The sequence below is a fragment of the Chiloscyllium plagiosum genome, unplaced genomic scaffold, assembly GCF_037043375.1.
Source record: "Chiloscyllium plagiosum isolate Xiang-an unplaced genomic scaffold, Cpla_swu_hap1 HiC_scaffold_35, whole genome shotgun sequence".
NCBI classification, from domain to species: Eukaryota; Metazoa; Chordata; class Chondrichthyes; order Orectolobiformes; family Hemiscylliidae; genus Chiloscyllium; species Chiloscyllium plagiosum.
In genome coordinates, this window is record NW_028270173.1 from 39,860,414 (window position 1) to 39,876,907 (window position 16,494).

The 16,494-nt window shown below is 39.8% G+C and overlaps 1 protein-coding gene across 1 annotated transcript; it reads left to right on the plus strand.

Moving 5' to 3' along the window:
* Positions 1–3,111: 3,111 nt before the first annotated feature.
* Positions 3,112–13,461, plus strand: LOC148140681 (uncharacterized). Its single transcript, XM_087978995.1, has 2 exons — positions 3,112–3,181; positions 12,542–13,461. The coding sequence occupies exons 1-2, from the start codon at positions 3,112–3,114 to the stop codon at positions 13,459–13,461; spliced, it is 990 nt and encodes a 329-aa protein (XP_087835121.1).
* Positions 13,462–16,494: the final 3,033 nt, after the last annotated feature.

Here is a 16,494-nt window from a genome sequence, read left to right on the forward strand (position 1 = left end):
AAGATTAGATTGACCTTGCTTCGTTTTTCTCCGAGGGGTCATAAATGCATAGAGTATGATGTGGCTGGTTTGGATGGATTATCAGGCCAATTTGAATATAGCTAAAAGATAATGCCTCGGGAAAAGGCTTTCAATTTTAAGAGAAACCCCTTACACAATAAAAGGAGTGTTCCCACCTGTTTTTATGTAGTTTGGTTAGGTTTTAGAAGTTCTGTCTGTTCAGAGCTGTGGGGTCAGTTGTTAGCTGGGAATCCAAAGAAACAGTTACATGGAAGAAGGTGTTCCATGCTGAATCTCTCTGCCAACTCTCTCTCTCTCTCTCTTGTAAGACCCTGTGTTTGATTTTGCCCTTTTTGCCAAGGTGTGTTTATGGAAATTGTTACGGGATTTTGGAACGTTGTTATTAAATTGAGATAATCAATTCAGTTTTCGGATTAGATCAAGTTATTCTATATTCTGTTCCCTTTTGTTTTTATTTCATTTGGTAATCTTGTAAATAAATTCTGTTTTGTTTAAAATTGAGGAATTTGAACAGCTTCATCACTCCTGAAATATTCACATGACATATGCTTACAACAACTGGAAAGGTTAGGGTCTGTGCTTCCTCTTTGAAATGTTTTGAGGGGGTCTGGCCTTGTCCACAACAGGAGGGGCAGTATGAATACTATAGTTCAGAGGGGGAGGGGGTTTGGGGTAGCTGGTAGTGATGGTGGGAGGGGTAGTATGTGTACGGTGCTGTTGGAAAAAAATGTTAATAGTTTACATTAAGTGATCACGTAACATAACCTACTAGTATCTTTTTTCTACCAGCACCCTACACCCAGTACCACCACACCCACCTCACTCGCACCCACACCAGAACTATAGCATAAATGCTGTCTCTCCGCACTTCACTTCAGCTCTGATGAAGAGTCATCCTGACTTGAAACGTTATCTTTCTGTTTGCCCATGGATGCTACCCGACCCACTGTGATCTCCAGCAATTTTTGTTTTCAACTACTAATGTGTTTGATAGAGGAAAATAACTTTGGGGTTGGTGCAGAGCCACTGAAGAGGAAATATGGGCTGTGAAGAATTGAGCTATTCAGGAGCAATATTAGGAAACAATGTTCGCATGGACAATCCATCCATAACTGATAATCTAAATTTAATTATGAATAGAAAACCAGGTATTTCGTGTTTTTTGTGATAAAAATCTGGAGTAAAGTTACAGATCAACCAAAATGGAAAGGACACACTGAGTAAATGTTTCACTGTTTTTCTTTTGTGACTTTACCGTTAGGTTGGGAAACTAGAGGTCAAAGTCAATGTCATAGTTGAGTACTGTGAGCAATTTTGGGGACTACACGTCAGGAAAGACAACTTGCCAAGAATGGGATGCAAAAAAGGAAAACAAGAATGATACCTCAATTCCAAGGGTTGAATAGTAAGTAGAGAATATACATGTTTGAGCTTGTATACACTTGAATTTACGAGTTAGCAGATAATTTGATAAACATTTTCACAATAAAAAGCATAGGTAGCTAGGCAGGAAGCATTTTCACTGGTAGGGGAGTTGAGGACCAATGATCACGTAAGTAAGAGTTAAAGGCAGACTTTTTAAGAGTGAGATTAGTGAACACATCTACATAGAACAGTGTTAGAAGTTTGCAAATATCTTCTGCAAATGACGTGATGTTCAGACAATTGTAAATGTTAGATCTGTGAATTAAAGTGTTTTCTATTTGACAGAAATTTAGAGTATGGGGCAAAAGCAGGAATAAGTGGCAAAGAGATAGTTCCTCAGTGAACTCTGATGGTGCACGACAGGTTTGATCTCCTAAATGGTCTGCTCTGTTTTTATGCTGTTATATGCATTTCACTTCTAACATAATCTAGGGATTCTGAGACGAATTGCCACATCTGTGTTGGTGTCCTGAGATAATGTCATCTCAGTTCCAAGTGGGGGTGAAAAAATGATATCACGTATGTTTAAGTTCTGTGAATCTTAATGAAAATGCTCCTATTGCATTGATGTTATCCAAAATGTTGTTAGTCTTCATTAAAAAAATAAGTCATCCTCTCTAGGTCCCATTGCCTTTAGCCTTGGAGATACCTTTCTAAGACAGAGTTAAAAATCACACAACACCAGGTTATAGTCCAACAGGTTTAATTGGAAGCACACTAGCTTTAGGAGCGACGCTCCTTCATCAGGTGATTGACAATCACCTGATGAAGGAACGTCGCTCCGAAAGCTAGTGTGCTTCCAATTAAACCTGTTGGACTATAACCTGGTGTTGTGTGATTTTTAACTTTGTACACCCCAGTCCAACACCGGCATCTCTGAATCATGATTTCTAAGACAGGTCAGCTTCAGGGATGCTTACCCTTGATCCAAGGCATGGAAAAGGGTCCTGTAACAGATAGCAGCTGATAGCAAATTTCTTTCACACTGTCCTCTCCTGTTCCATATTGAGTCATTGTCATCAACTCTATTAGACTTAACTGGCATCTCTTCACACTCTTCACCATATTGACTATCCTCTGTCCACGCTCTTATCATCTCATTACATCTTCTGATGTTGAAACCCAACATCTCCGTTTATCCATGTTGCAGTCTACAGTTTAAAGTGCCTGTTCGGTGGTTGCTTGAGAATTGTCTGGGTGTCCATGCAAATCCAGAAACCATGCTTTACAATATATAAGTAAAATAGATATATACTATATAACAAATTTCCCATCACACTATGCCGCTAGCAATTTATTACATTAACTGCATCAATTGTCTTCTATAATGCTCCTTAGCAATGTCTTCCGAATCAAGCATCCGTATCGTTAGTGCCTTAAAATCGGTATCAACATGACTGATGTTGAAGTATGATCACAGCAATATCCAGGATTCTTCTTTCTGAAAGTAAAATGTTGAGCTGGTTGATTCTACTTCCGAGTCGGCAGGAGTAGAGAAGGCTTGGGTTAATCTGTTTGTTCCAAGGACTGTAATTAATGTCAGTTGTGCAATACTCTTATGGTTTCTTGAAGTTCCTCTCCTGTATAAACGAGATCAGTTTTGAAAATGGAAGGATAGCTTTGCTTGTCCATTACATTAGCATGCAGAGTCATTTCTCTCTGAATATGGAACAGCCAGTAATCATACAGATAGAAAGGATTTACTACCCAATTCTTGCAACACTTGGAATCCCTGGTGAGTAATTGTATTTAGTTAATATTTATAGGCAACCACTTTTAATAAGCATTATTGCTACTCTAAGTGCTGCTTATGTTGCTCAACACTGCAGGTTATATCACTATCAATAAAATATTAATAAGAATGCTATCATGCTTACATTTTGGTCAGAAATGGGTAGTTATATAACTTGCTCTCAATTTGGATCGAAGCATTTATATTTGGCATTTTTGTAGAGACTTGGTTGTCTGTCAGTGTCCTTTAATTGATGTCTTTTGGCACTGGACCCTTCTCTCAATGTACATACTGCCACTTATTCCACTGTAGGTCTCTCATGATTTTGGACACATTTATTACATTTCTTGCCAAGTTTCCCTAAGTTAAAATTAAAAAGGAAAGAAAGGCTTTACAAATATTTGTACCTAACGTTCCTCGTATGTGGACCCAGTCCTGCTAGACCTTTTTACATCATCTTTGAAAACATCCACTTGCTTCCTCATAAAAGATTTTACTAAACACCAAGACAGTTTATAATTTACTTGATACCTTCAAGGCTGTTGCATTCCATGTGTCTGTTCTTAAATCCCAGGATTCCATATGATTCAAAAACAGATTTTTTAACTTCCAATGTCCACCTTAACCAATATATTCCTACGCGTTGGTGCTCCTGAAGTGGCCATGTTGAATTGCCCATCGTGTTAATTTTAAATATTTCTATTGCTCTACTTAATGTAATACGGATGCTTCTAAAAATAAACCATGCAATACTTTTGTGTTGAATTTCAATTTGCTAATACCCATCTGTTCCTCATGAAATTTATCTCCTAGATTTCTCAGTATTTTTGAACACATTCCATTCCAATTCTGGTGACATATATACTTCAAGTACAGCCACTGTTTTTAATATCTCATTTTGTCATTCCTTTTATCACCCATTTGATATTATGATTGTTTCCTCCTCCTTCCTTTACCTTGGTAGAAACAACTTCTTTCTTAGTAAAGTCAGACGCAAATGTTTCACTTAGTAACTCAGCCACATTCTGTGCCTTCATGTGTAAAGCCATTTTTGGCCTTTCAGTATATCTGCCGTTTCATGTCTCTTTACCCCTGTGTCTACAGAAAACTATTCGGCTCCCTTTGACATCAGCTATCAATCTCCTCTTATAGATCTTCATCACTTGTCATGTTTCCGTCTACCCCTTCTCTTTGAATCAATCTGCTTCTTATTTGTAATATTAACACAACATCTGTCATATGCCACACATGGTGGTTTAACAGTTAGCACTGCTGCCTCACAGCCACCTGGACTGGGGTTTGATTCCTGCCTCGGGCGACTGTCTGTGTGGAGTTTGCACATCCTCCCTGTGTCTGCATAGGTTTGCTCCCACAATCTAAAGATGTACAGGTTAGGTGAATTTGCCATGTTAAATTGTCCATTGTATTCAGGAATGTGATAGTTAGGGGTAAATGTAGAGTAATAGTAGGATAATGGGTTTGGCTGGGATACTCTTCAGAAGTTCAGTGCAGACTTGTTGAGCTGAAGGGCCTGTTTCCATGATGTGTGCCATCCTAAATTTTATTTCAGTTGACTGTTGTTAACCACAGAGTTCTGTGCTTTTTTTGCTGTCCTGTCCTTCCTACTTGCATGATGTGCTTTGACTGTTTCAACATCTCTGTACCGGCAGTGGATTATTTTAATAGATTTTCTGGATCATTCTTTGATCAATGTTTATCTAGACAATTCAATTTTCATCCTGTTGAGATTTAATATTTTCACTTTTGCTTGGTCTTTGTCCTGTATTTTGACCATCAAAAACTACGAATAGATTATCTTCTGAAACATTAATTATACTTCATATATACTGTGTCTGCTAATGAGTATTTTCAGACATTTTCCAAGTATTTACATTGTCCTTATAATGCTCACTGTGTCCAGCAAATATATGACATTCAATACCAATCTGTTCTCACGGTTATGAACTTAAATCCCTATTCTGATTGTTCTAATTCTATCTTCGTCATTTGCTCATTTAAGTTCCCCCACATATAACCATGACATTTAAATTGTGTTATAATTATGCTAGCAAGTTCAACATTCTGATGATATTCTAATTTATATCTTTTCCTCCTTGCGGAATTGGATATTTGAGGATTTACTTTATATTTATGGCTCCTGACTCTCAATGAAATTAATATTTGCAACAGAACTTTCTACCAATCATATCTAAAACACAAAAGCACCTACTAGGTTATTACCCTGGAGAAAAGAGACCTTTTTACATTTTTCCTCCATAGGTATAATCATATATTTCTGAAGGCATGACAGCAGAATACTTTTGCATCAACTCTGCCTTATCTGTTGCTGATGTGATTTGTGACCAGAACAATGCCAGGTAATCCACGTAATACAATTCAGAATCAGTCTCCATGAATATTTAATATAACTTTCAAGTTTTTCAATTCCATTATTAAAGATTTGAAGTTGAACATTTAGTGGCCTTGTTGTCGCGTTGATTATTTGATTATTTATCCATATGGAAAACAATTTAATTGTCCATTTGACATGCAGAATGCATAAACTATATTATTTGTGTCAATTAATATCATTTTGTGTTTAAGTCCATCTCACACCTACAAGCTATGGAAAAAGTATAAGTCTGTGCTTTGTCTATCTTCTGGGTTTCCAGACGGCAGGTGCCCATATAGGATGTTGTGTTAGTGTGATACTGAGCAAACAATTGGTGTCTTTGTGCTGCGAATTTGCAACCGTGTATGTGTACTCAAGGCTGTGGAAGGATGACAAGCGAGTTGAATTTTGGTTTTGGATTTATTTTTATTCATTCAGAGGATAGGGACATCACTGTCTAGACCTGAAATTATTGTTTATCGCAAATTGCCTTGGAGGACATGGGTAGTGAGTTGCATTCGTAAACTACTGCTGCACTTGGAGTGTAGGGGCGGCAACAGTATTTTTATGTGGGAAACCCCGGAATATTAACAATGAAGGAACAGCAATATATTTCTATGCCAGTGTGAGATCCAGAGGAGAACTTTCACACCAAGGTGTTCCCATGCATCAGATGCCATTTTTGCTCTCGGTTGTAGAGATCGCTAGTGTGAAAGGTGTTGTCAATGGATCCTTCGTACATTAGTCCAATGCATATTGTTAAAGGTACTCACAAATGCCACTGCGCATTGGTGGTGCTGGATGGAATGAATATTGAAAGTATTAGATAGGGTGTCAGCCTGCTTTGTTCTGGATTGTGCTGATCTTCTTGAGAGTTGTTGGAGTTGCACCCATCCAGGCAAGCTCAGTAGTTCCTTCATATTTCTAACTTATGCTTTGAAGATAATGGGCAACATTATGAAAATAGGAAATTTTGCATTTTGAAGCAACAACGCGAGCAGTGAGAGTCAGGATCAGGGACTGCCGGAAGGTAAATCACCCATTTAAATAACTTACCTCATGGAATCAGCGGCTTCCATCTTCCAGCTGCAGCGGGACTGGTGAGAGCAAGGAGCTGAGTGAGATTGGTTGAATTACACCCTGGGAAGGTGAGTGAACTGATATATTTGGGCAGTGGACAGTAAAGAAGTAGTAACTAAAGCCTGTAAGCCTAGATAATGAAGTCAGCATGACTAAGGGGAAGAGTAGGTACAGAGCAGATGAGGTAATTCAAAGGGACGCAGGTGTTCTGAGGCGTATTTGTTTTAATATGAGAAATGTAGTAGATAAGGCAGATGAACTTAGGGCAGGGATTAGTACCTGGGATTATGATGTTATTGCTATTCCAGAGATTTGGTTGAGGGAAAGGCATGATTGGCAACTAAATACCCCAAGATATCGATGCTTCAGTGGATAGAAAGGGAGGTAAAAGGGGGAAGGAGTTGCATTATTGGTCAGAGAGGATATCACAGCTGTGCTGAAGGAGGGCACTATGGGGGATTCGAGCAGTAAGGCAATATTGGAGGAGCTCAGAAATAGGAAGGGTGCAGTAATAATGTACTACAGGCCGTCCAATAATGAGCATGAGTTAGAGGTACAAATATGTAGGAGAAAGTGAGGACTCCAGATGATGGAGATTTAGAGTCGAAAGTGTAGTGCTGTCAAAGCACAGTAGGTTTGGCAGCATCAAGGTGCCAGAGAAACATCATTTCAGGCATAAGCCCGTCATCAGATTATAGAAAGATATAGGAGCAACAGGGTGGTGGTGATGGGAGGATTTTAATTTTGCCAACTTTGGCTGGTATTTACTTGGTGGTAGAGATTTAGATGGAGAAGAATGTGTAAGTAGCCTCCAGGAGAGTTTTGTAGAGATGTATTTAAATAGTCCAACTCAGGAAGGGGTCATACTGGATCTGGTGCTGGGGAATGTGCCCGGCCAGGTGGTTCAAGTTTCGGTTGGGGATTACTTTGGGAATGGTGATCACAATTCTGCATGTCTAGGAATATTCATTGGCAAAGGTGAGAATGGTCATAAAAGAAGAGTGCTAAACTGGGGAAAGGCCAACTACAGCAAAGTTCGGCAGGAGCTGGAGAATGTGGATTGGGAGCAGCTGTTTTAGGGTAAATCTACATTTGATATGTGGGAGGCTTTTCAAGAGAGGTTGGTTAGAGTGCAGGACAATCATGTCTATATGAAAATGAGGGATAGAAATGACAAGATTAGGGAACTATGGGTGGCAGATGAAATTGTTAGACTAGCTAAGAGGAAAGAGGAAGCATACATAAGGTCTAGATGACAGAACACAGATGAAACTTTGGAAGAATATTGGGGATGTAGGACCAATCTGAAATGAGGAATTAAGAGGGCTAAAAGGGGTCATGGAATACCTTTAGCAAATTAAGTTAAGAAACATCCCAAAAAGCCTTTGATTTGTGTATAAGAAGCAAGAGGGTAACGAGAGAAAGGGTTGGCCCACTCAAGGACAAATTATGACAGTTATGCGTGCAGTCAGAGAAAATGGATGAGATTCTTAATGAGTAATTTTCACTGAGGAGAGGGACATGATGGATGGTGAGGTTTGGGATAGATGCTTGATTACTCTAGGTCAAGCCATAAGTAGGGAGGAAGTATTGGGTATTTTAAAAGGCATTAAGTGGACAAGTCTGCAGGTCTGGTTGGGATCTATCGCAGGTTACTGTGGGAAGCGAGGCAGGAAATAGCTGGGGCCTTAACAGATATCTTTGCAGCATATTTGAACAATGTGAAGTCCCAGAGGACTGGGAAATTGCTAACATTTTCCCCTTGTTTAAGAAGGTAATTTCTTCAAATTCCAGGTGGAGCAATTACTGTTTTATATGCTATTGCATTGTTTTGGAACTTACACTTTTAGAAAGAAGAAAGACAGAAAAGGCATCAAGCACATGGTCAGGAGAGAGAGAGAGAAAAAAAACTACACTGCGAACTGACACAACAGTGAATCCGCATAGTTATTGCCTTTGCTGTTTGTATCTCTGAGCATTGGAGTGAGTCTACAAAATATTAACAAACAGCGAAACTCACAATTGTCCTTGGAGGAACCTATGTGAGGGAGCTCACAGTACAGGACAGATAAATGCATAGTTTTTAACGAATAACCGTGCTGCATGTCTTTAGCAGTGAATAGAGTATGTTTTTTTTCTTGATTATTTGTTTATTGAAATCTGCCTTTTGATTAAATTATAAAGAAATGTAAACCATATGTATTAAGTTAGCCTGGAGCACTATTGTTAGGGCAAACAGATGGTGCTTTGTGTGGGTCTGTAGATTATGAAGGAGCAAAGATGGAATTTCGTGCAGTGATATGTTCTTCCTGTCAGATGTGGGAGTTTCCATGTTACTGTTGATTATGTCTGCACTAAGTGTGTTTGGCTGTGAATTCTGTTGGATTGCATTGATTGTTTGGAGCGACAGTTGGACACAATGTGGAATTTACAAGAGTTACAAGGTGTGATAGGTGGCAGTTATAGTAAGGGAGTCATGATTTGGAGATGCCGTTATTGGGTACAAAATTAAAAATCACACAACACCAGGTTATAGTCCAACAGGTTTATTTGGAAGTACTAGCTTTTGGAGCGCTGCTCCTTCATCAGGTGATTGTGGAGTATAAGATCATAAGACACAGAAATTATAGCAAACGTTTACAGTGATGTAACTGAAATTATATAATGAAAAGGCCTGGATTGTTTGTTAAGTCTTTTATCTTTTAGAATGAACATATTGGTTTCAGTTGTTTCATATATAAATCGCAGAACATTTAAAAGTTACGGTCTCATGTGAACTTTAACAATTGGTGTCATGTCGGCCCAGATAATGAATTGAAGGTGTGAGCTGCCCTATGTGAGACTGTCTGTGCCACAATGGTCAGACTGATTCTAATCTAAAAATGGATTTACAGAATCTTACATGGATTCATGCAGTTTTTGAGCAAAAGAAAATGTAATTCTGCGTATACAAATTCACCCCACAAACTTATGTGTTTGTGTGCATGTGGGTGTGTGTGTGTGGAGATGGGGCAGGGGTTATGAGTGTCTGTGAGAGAGTGTGTGTATATGTATGAGTGTGAGTGTAAAGGGGTATAAGTCTGTGAGAGGGCGCGTACGTGAGTGTGGGCGTGTATATGTGAGCATATGAGAGAGGGTCTGCGTGAGTGTATAGGTCTGTAGGAGAACGTGTGTGTCTGTAGGAATGTGTGTGTGTGTAGGAGTGTGTATGTGCAGGAATGTCTGTATGCCTGTGTGTGAGCATCTTTCTGTGTGTATGCCAATGTCTGTGTATGTGTGTCTTCTGTGTTTGTGTACAGTGCAATGTAGTGTGACATGAACTCAACGTTCGGGTTGAGGCCATCCCCAGGGGTACCCAGGTTTGGTATTCCAGATTACTGTGGAGAAGGACATAGAGGATATGGAACGTGAAGAAATCGATTGTGACACCTTGAAAAATGTCCATATTATAGAGGAGGAGGTGCTGGATGTCTTGAAATGCATAAAAGTGGATAAATCCCCAGGACTGGATCAGCTTTATCAGAAAAGTGGGAAGGTTGACAAGTTATTGCTGGGCCCCTTGCTGAGATATTTGTATCATTGATAGTCACAGGGGAGGTGCTGAAAGACTGGAGGTTGACTAATGTCATGCCACTGTTTCGGAAATGTGGTAAGGACCAGCCAGGGAACTGCAGACTGGTGAGCCTGATGTCGATGGTGGACAAGTTATTGGAGGGAATCCTGAGGGACAGGGTGTATATGTATTTGGAAAGCAAAGGACTAATTAGGGATAGTCAGCATGGCTTTGTGCATGGGAAATCATATCTCACGAATTTGATTGAGATTTTAAAAGAAGTAACAAAGAGAATTGATGATGGCAGAGCAGTGGATGTAAACTATATGGGTTTCAGTAAGACGTTCAACAAGATTCCTCATGGGAGACTGGTTAGCAAGGTTAGACCTCAGTGAATGCAGGGAGAACTAGCCATTTTGATACATAAGTGGCTCAAAGTAGAAGGCAGAGGGTGGTGATGCAGGTTTGCTTTTCAGACTGGAGACCTGTGACCACTGATGTGCCACAAGGATCGGTGTTGGGTCCACTACTTTTTGTCATTTGTATAAATGATATGGAAGTGACCATAGGAGGTATAGTTAGCAAGTTTGCAGATGACACCAAATTTGGAGGTGTCGGACAATGAAGAAGGGTACCTCAGATCACAGTGGGATCTTGATCAGATTGGCCAGTTGGCTGAGGAGTGGCAGATGGAATTTAATTTAGATAAAAGTGACATGATGCATTCTGACCAAGCAAATCAGAGTAGGACTTCGAGTGTAGGTTCACAGTTCCTTGAAGGTAGAGCCACAGGTAGGCAGGGCAGTGAAGACGACATTTGGTATGCTTTCCTTTATTGGTCACAGCATTGAGTACAGGAGTTGGCAGTCATGTTGCGTTCATACGGACATTGGTTAGGCCACTTTTGGAGTATTGTGTGCAATTCTTGTCTCCTTCCTACTGGAAGGATGTTGTGAAACTTGAAAGTGTTCATAAAAGTTTCATGAGGTCCAGTGTGTACTAGCTAGATGTGTAGATAACTGGCTGGGCAACAGGAGACAGAGAGTAGTAGTGGAAAGGAATTTCTCAAATTAGAGAACTGTGCCCATAGTTGTGTTCCACAGGGATCCATGCTGGAACCACTCTTGCTTGTGACACGATATAAATGATGTGGCGGAAGGTCTCGGTGGTCTGATTACCAAGTCTGCAGATGACACTAAGATTGGTGGAGCAGCAGAGAGTGAAGAGGACTGTCAAAGAATGCAGCAGGATATAGATAGATTGGAGAGTTTAGCAGGGAAATGGCAGATTGAGTTCAATCTGGGCAAATGAGAGGCGATGCATTTTGGGAGATTCAATTGTAGAGTGAGCTGTATGATAAATGGAAATGCCCTGGGGAAAATTAATGTGCAGAGAGATCTAGGTGTTCAGGTCCATTGTACACTGAATGTGGCAACGCAGGTTGATAGTGTGGTCAAAAATGCATACACCATGTTTTCCTTCCTTGGACAAGGTATTAAGTACAAGAGTTGACAGGTCTTGATACAGTTGTATATGACTTTGGTTTGACCACATTTGGAATAATGCGTATAGTTCTGGTCGCCACATTACCAGAAGGATGTGGATGCTTTGGAGATGGTGGAGAGGAGATTAACCAGGATATTGCCTGGTCTGGAGAGCGCTAGATATAAAGAGAGGTTGAGTAGATTAGGATTATTTTCATTAGAAAGACAGAGGTTGAGGGGATCCTGATTGAAGTCTGCAAAATCATGAGAAGTCTAAGCAGGATAGCAAGAAGCTTTTTCCCAGAGTGAGGGACTCAATTACTAGGGGTCATGAGTTCAAGTTGAGAGGGGAATAGTTTAAGGGAAATATGCTTGGGAAGTTCTTTATGCAGAGCGTGGTGATTATCTGGAGTACGTTGCCAGCAGAGGTGGTAGAGGCCGGCACAATAGCGTCATTTAAGATGTATCTGGACAGATACATGAATGGGCAGGGAACAGAGGGAATCAGACCCTTGGAAAGTAGGCAGCAGGTTGAAATAGAGGATCTGGATCAGCACAGGCTTGGAGGGCTGAAGGGCCTGTTCCAGTGCTGCAATTTGCTTTGTTATTTGTTCTTGACCCTTTATTCGCTGCAGAATTCTGAATTCTTGACCTACTCTTGCAGCTGGAGTTTGTATATGGAACCTTGTCATTGTCCTGTCAAGTGCACCATTCCATTCAATACTATTGTATTCTCATTCCTCAGGAAGCTTTTAGTAACAGTATAAGGAATATGCTAATATTCAGAAAAAGATAACTGTAGACTTATGATTTTTTTCAACAGTTGGTAATTTTTATCCCTCCTTTCATTGCAGCTAATCTGGTGACAATTGTGATTCTCTCTGGTGGCCATTGTGAGCTGTCCAAATGCATCACGCGATACCTGGTAGCAATGGCAGCAGCAGATCTATCTGTGCTGATATTTGATGTCCTTTTTTTTGAGATTAAAGATGCCTATTTTACATATTCGTTTCTGAACTACACTCCAATTTGCTGTCTTAACTTGACCCTACTTTTTATCTCCATTGATTGCTCTGTCTGGTTGACTGTCATTTTCACTTTTGACCCGTTTGTGGCCATTTGTTGTCAGAAGTTACAAACGAAATATTGTACTGCTAAAACTGCAGCTGTGGTAATCGCATTGGTTTGTTCCTTGAGCATTTTAGAAAGCATTCCAATCTACTTTGTATATGAACCTCGGGAAATAATTGATAATGTACCATGGTCCTGTTCGATATCATCACGTTTTTATAGCCTACCCATATGGGTCGCATTTCTTTGGTTGGAAACCATTTTAACTCCATTTCTTCCATTTCTTTTGATCTTATTGCTTAATGCAATGACCATTCGGCACATTTTACAAGCAAGCAGAGTGAGAAGTGGACTGCGAAGAAATAACAATGGTCAGAATAACAATGATCCTGAGATGCAGAGCAGAAGAAAATCAATTATCTTATTGCTATCTATTTCTGGTAGTTTTATACTTTTATGGATGGTAACGTTAGTATCATACATATGCGTCCAATTTACAGATACTCAATTTTATAAAGAAAATTATAAAGACCCATTTACTATTCTTGAACAATCTGGATACATTCTCAGGACTTTGAGTTGTTGCACAAACACCTTTATTTATGGAGTTTCCCAGAAAAAATTCAGAGATGAACTGAAGAACATGATTAAACATCTCCCTTCTTTAATAAAGGAACAGCTCTGCCTGATTGGTAGCTGTTAATTCCTAAAACATTGACTGACATGACATGCTGTCTAGAGGAGAGGGAATTCGAATTTTAGAAAAGCTGAAACCCGATATACAGTTTAAAATTACTTTATTTGGATTTTAGGATTCATTCAGAGCACGAGTGAATTCAGCGTCCTGTGGTGAAACAGGGCAGAAAGATATTCTGGTTTCTGCAGATCTTTCGAATCTATCCAGATGACAATTAATAGTGGGAAGTACTAGTTGTTATATCAGCAAGTTTGTGAGTTGACACTGAGGAAGCCTTTCCTTTGGCCGATTACCAGCTGCCCTTGAGAGAGCGATATGTGGACTCCTCCAGGCGCTGTAGTCATTTTGATGTATTTAGATTGACAATACCTTTGGGTAGAGAACTGCAGGCTTTTCGCATAATAGTGTATTTCTGAGTAAGATAAATGAATAGCTTGGAGGGAAACTTGTAAATATTGGTGGTTCCAAGTATCTGCTCATTTTCATAGATGGCAATCATTATACTAAGTTTAGAAGACGATTTATAAGGAGCTTTGGGAGACTTTCTACATCTTGCAGGTAAGATCATAAGAAATAAGAGCAGGAGTAGGCCATCTGGCCCCTCGAGCTTGCTTCACCTTGTAAGAACAACATGGCTGATCTTTTAATAGACTCAGCTCCACTTACCCACCCACCCATCGAAACCCTTAATTCTTTTACTGTTCAAAAATCCATCTATCTTTGCCTTAAAATGTTTAACAAGGTAGCCTCAACTGCTTCACTGGGCAGTGAATTCCACAGATTCACAACCCTGTGGGTGAAAACGTTGGAGCAGAACAGAAGCTGGGTGGGAGTGGCTGAGAACCAAAGTGAAGTAGGCTGTAGATTTGGAATGGAGCAGAGATGGATGTTGGACTAGACATTGGTGCAAGTGGTCAGCAGCTTGCGAAGTCAGTCAGACCATGTCTGTGGAAGCCCCTGCACTGATCTACTGCAATATAATGCTTATCTGTAATCTGGTTATCTGGCTGTAATATTTGTCCTTTTAATTGTATGCCTATTTTCTAACTTACATTATGAATCACTGTAAAGCAATGTAACTTTTTGCTTTATTTCTTTTTCTTTGTATCTGAGATCTGCACCCAGGTACTTTGTACATAAGATGGCACCACGAGAGGCGACATTGTTAACGTTTGACTGCACCTCTGCGCGAGAGTACAAGTAACAATAAAACTTAGATATACTTCTAAGTTATTTCTCAACTCGGTACTAAATCTGATCCCTCTTATTTTGAGTCGATGCCCCTTAGTTCTAATTTCACCTGCCAGTGGAATCAACCTGCCTGCTTCTATCTTATCTGTTCCCTTCTTAACTTTATATCTGTATAAGCTCCCCTCTTATTATTTAAATTCCAATGAGTATAGACATATTGTACTCGATCTCTCATCATAAACCAGCCCTCTCAACGAAGAATCTTTGCACCTCCTTCAGTGTCAGCATTTCCTTTCTCAAGTAAGGAGACCAAAACTGTACATTGTGCTCCACATGAGGCCTCACCAGTACCTTATGCAACTACAGCATAATGTCCCTGTTTTTAAAATCTACCCTTCTAGCAATGGAGAACAATATTCCATTTGTCTTCGTAATTACCTGCTGCACCTGCAAACTAAGCTTTTGTCACAAGAACACCCTGCCACCTCCCCACCCCCGCACAGCAGCATGGCACAATATTATAAATATTCGTCCATTTTGCTTTTATTTCTATCAAAATGGATGACCTCACATTTGCCAACATTGTACTTCATCTGCCAGACCCTTGCCCACTCACTTAACTTATCAACATCCCTGCGCAGACTTTCAGTTTCCACTGCACACTTTGCTCTGTCATTCAGCTTAGTGTCATCTGCCAAATTTGACACAATCATCTGTGTTAAGTGTAAGCAATTGTGGTCCCAACACTAACCCCTGAGCCACACCACTAGCCACTGATTGGTAACCATTAGACATCCATTTAATCTCCACTTCCTGCATTGCTTTCTGTTAGTTCAGTGAGAGTTAGTGATAGTACACATTAATGTTACTAAGAGATGATATTGGAGTGAGTGAATGTTTATGGATGTGAGACCAATCAAGTAGGCTGTTTTACCCTGGATAGTGTCAAGCCATTGGCATGTCTTTGGAGCTGTAGAGATCCATGTATGGGGGAAACATTCTGTCACACTCATGACTTGTATTTTGCAGATTATGGACAGGTTTTAAAGAGTTTGGAGACGACTTATTTGCTGCAAGATTCCTCCTACTTGTTCTGGTAGCAGTATAGATAATTACTTATCTATTTCAGTTGTCACAAAGCCGGCCCTTTTTCTAAAAAATGTGTCCGTGGAGTTTTTCAGAGGGGTCAAAAACAGGCCAAACTCCAAAAGGGCTGGGTTTGGTGCAGAGGTGAACGGCCTTTTCATTTATACGTAAACAGACTAATCTTTAGGCCAAAGATTTATGATTTTAGAAGTATCCTGTATAAATAAAGTGGGCGTGGCTAGCTCTCCAGCTGAGCGGTTTAGTCCAGAACTATTTAGGGAGTTCAGCAATGAGCTGTGAGGAAACAGATCGCTAACCTCTGTCTCCTACATTTCTAACTTTGACTTGTAAGCCTTTATTTCATTTTTACTGCGTTTAAGGGGTTTGCTTGTTGGGACTGCTGTGTAGTTTCTAAACAGCATAATTAAGTCCAGTTTGGATAGACTGAGTTCTATATTCTTTATTCTGTTCTTTAAGTTTCATTTTGTAATTTTGTGAATACATTTTTGTCCGTTTTAAAACCTGGTAGTCAACCTCGCTGACTAATTCCGGGTAATTTCCACTGTACTCTTACCAAAACAAATTGCAAAGTTATGGTTTGGGCTGCCTGTTTAAGAATGTTTTGAGTGGTCTGGCCAGTCCATAACACAGTTCAGTTGCTGGTCAATGTTTACGCAAAATATGTTGACTGTGGAATCATTATAATTAGGTGTGTAAATACAACAATATCAGACATCAGTTCAATCAGCGTTGAATTTGAAT